General features: G+C 32.1%; 2 protein-coding genes across 2 annotated transcripts; both read left to right on the top strand.

Moving 5' to 3' along the window:
* Window positions 1-1,387: 1,387 nt before the first annotated feature.
* On the top strand, window positions 1,388-2,468 carry C922_05797 (hypothetical protein; the record flags this gene model as incomplete). Its single annotated transcript, XM_008821368.1, has 3 exons — window positions 1,388-1,583; window positions 1,677-2,024; window positions 2,248-2,468. 3 exons carry the CDS (start codon window positions 1,388-1,390, stop codon window positions 2,466-2,468), a joined length of 765 nt encoding a protein of 254 aa, XP_008819590.1.
* Window positions 2,469-2,471: 3 nt separating this feature from the next.
* On the top strand, window positions 2,472-2,828 carry C922_05796 (hypothetical protein; the record flags this gene model as incomplete). The annotated part of the gene is made up of 1 exon (XM_008821367.1): window positions 2,472-2,828. One exon carries the CDS (start codon window positions 2,472-2,474, stop codon window positions 2,826-2,828), a length of 357 nt encoding a protein of 118 aa, XP_008819589.1.
* Window positions 2,829-3,267: the final 439 nt, after the last annotated feature.

Below are 3,267 nucleotides of genomic sequence, written 5' to 3'. Positions count from 1 at the left end.
AATTGCGCCATTGTTAGCAATAAGAAACTCCGTAAAAGTCCGCAATGAAACATATATAATATATCGTAAAAATATGCTAATTTCGCATAAATTAACTTAGGTACGAGCCTGGAAGAAGGAAAAATAATATTATATGCCTATGGTTGCAAAGCACGAATAATGCTCAGATAAATATATAACAATGTATACATTTCTATGAATTCAGGTGTCCACACAAAAAAGGAAAATGAAAATGGAAATAAGACCAGCCTACTGAACTTAAACCTTCAGCGATACAATACACAGCGCTTATTTCCCTTCTACGGAGCAGAAAATAATTGAACATTCTTACATCTTCTCCTATATGTTTCATTCTTAAGACATTATTAATCGCGCAATATTGCAACAACGTAAACGTGTATTCAGAAAGGACCTTTAACTATTTTCCACCTTTAGATTCCTCCCTATTTCGTTATTAATTCTAAAAATAGTTAGATTAAATAAGCCACATCTACTCTCTTTATAAGAACGTACAACCTCTCATAAATGAAATACAATTTCGGTGTGCCCTTCCTTCAGGTTATAATGAAATAGTTCGTCCTTATCATTACTTATACCCGTGCAGTTTGTAATAAACAAATGACACATTATGTTCTGTTACAATATGTGTATATGGATCATTAGAATAAGTTCGAAATGCAAAACTCTAAATGCGGAATTGCAAGCAAGGGTTCCAAAAGAAATTATCCGAAAATCGGTTACCCAAAATAATCACATGAACTAGGAACACTGTTGTAATATTTTCATTATGGCATGTAATGTGTTAGAAGAAAAAGTAACATCCGTATGTATGCGAAATAGAACCTTCAGCTATGGCAGAATTATTAGTATAAATCCATATTCACAATTTTCAGAGCTCAATTAAAGGAAAAAAATTGCATTTATTTTTTCCACGGAAATTGTTAATTTTTTTTTCTGCTACTTCTTCTTAAAAGTATAACACAAAAAAGAGATTCGTTTCTAAATGTATGGTCAGGAATGAATATCTCTTTTTTAGGAGAGAGAGAGGAGATGTGTATTTTCCTCCGCCAAATTAGGATTTTCTCATAGTAAATGCTATTCGTACGGCATCATATATCATTTTATGCAAACAGCAATGTTCTGCTCGAACATTCATTCCTATTTCTCATTCACAGCACCTCAGGGCATATGCTACGACATAAACACTTTTTGAACACATTGTCGCTCAGCTAATTCTGCTAATCCTAGCAAATCATACGCTAAAGGAAAGTTAACTCAAGTGGGTACTTATATAATATATACTCATTTTTACCCAGGTATGCGTACATAAATAACGCACTTAAAATTAGCGATATGTCATTCTAATCATAACAATGTTAATAATACGATGAAAATCTTTAATCCTGCATTGAGTGATACCCCTTCTATAAAGATAGCAACACACAGTTATACAAACACATTTTATCTAAATAGAATTAAAAATGCTAATAAAATACGAACAAAAAAGGAACGCCATCTAGTAGCCTTTTACATTTCTACAAAGCGCTATTCAGTACTGATCAATTTGAGCAAAAAATTGTTAAGTTTAGTTGAAAAGGCACTTGTCTTTCTTAATACATTTCGTATCTGTATCCCTGTATTCTTTAACATATACAAAATCGATTGACATTATGGAGGCACTAATCGGTTATCAGAGGGCAAATTAGCAGTACATCAAGAACCCACAGAAAAGTACAAGCCACTAAGAAAGAAACTACTAGAAATAGTGAATGAAAATGATGAAGATTCTGAAAAACGATTTAATACCCTGTTAGACAAGGGTGACATTTTACAGAATATATCCATCCTACAGATATTAAGTAAAAAAACTAAGAAATCTTTAACTTCACTGGATTTTGATAATTTTGATCGAACATCACTCAATTCTGTGGGATATGAAATCTTAGATGAAACATCAAAGGAATCATTGCTATTCGATATCAGTACGTATGGAAAATCAAAACAATCACTAGAATACGATATCAGTGATTAAGATAAATTAACAAGTTCAGTGAAGTTTTGTAGTAATGGCGAAAAGTCAGTAAATCTACAAAAGGTTTGCAGCTACTTTTGAAAAATTGTATTTATTTCAAATTTTTGATTTTTCTGAAAAATTACAGGAAGAGGACATACCAGAATATTAGTACAATTCATATTCTAGTACTACCAGCGGCATAACCCATCGTGTTAAGACTAAGTATGTCGAAGAAGGAGAAGGACAAGAAGTTCGTGATACCTCATGTTTCGACTTTGGTTATGACTTAGAATCAATTGGCACTTTTGATGGTTTTTTTAAAAGTAATCTCCCGAAATGCCATCATTCATTGAAATGTGATAAGCCGAGGGAAAAAGAACGCGAACCCCCTAAGAAAGAGTCATCTTCACATAAAGAATTTTATCATGTACTGTTAAAACCTGTTTTTAAGTAGACAATGAATTATATGAAAAAATTTGACAAGCTCTATGAAGAGTCCCCAATAAAGCTATTAACATGGAAAATTATTATGGATGAAATAGGTGTCAAATTACTTTCAAAAAAATTGAAGAATTACTTAATTGTTATTTATCTAGTTTCATCATACACTATCCACACACTCGTTGTTTATTCTTGCAAGCTTCATGAGTTTAATACTGCCTCCAGGGATGCAATGATTTTTTCCGTCCCAATATACGTGACCCATAAATATATCAAGTCCACGCATAACATTAGATCTAAAGAATCTTATAAACCCAATAGCACACAGGCCAAGAAGTCATCATTGGACCTCAGGAAAGATGATGCGCGTTGATTATTTCGCAAATGAGCCGAATCATAGGTGAGAACACATGAACACTGTACATTTCAAGGGAACAGACGCACGCATGCGTCAAATATTTGTATATATATATAGATGCCAATTTCGTGTGAATGACGCTCGCTTGGACCATAGGTATTAAGAATTCTCTTCAGTATTGATTTACGCTCCTTCCTTCAGGAAATAATTGTTTTCCTCTGTATTTCGAATTCAAATAATTAATATGATTTCCCTATTTCTCATAAATGGAAATCTGTTGTCTTAAACTTCTTTTTTCATTTATTTTTCTTTCCTCTTTTCCTAATTATTCCGTAAAAAATACTGCTCTACTGCATCTTTCTTATAATTTCTTATTTACATGTAAATAAAAGAAAAGAAAATTTAATTCCAACGTACATTAATAACTGTGTTATATTTACGTTTTATCTTTATG

The sequence above is a fragment of the Plasmodium inui genome (assembly GCF_000524495.1).
Source record: "Plasmodium inui San Antonio 1 unplaced genomic scaffold supercont1.187, whole genome shotgun sequence".
Lineage (NCBI taxonomy): Eukaryota > Apicomplexa > Aconoidasida > Haemosporida > Plasmodiidae > Plasmodium > Plasmodium inui.
This window is presented reverse-complemented; position numbering and strand designations above follow the sequence as displayed.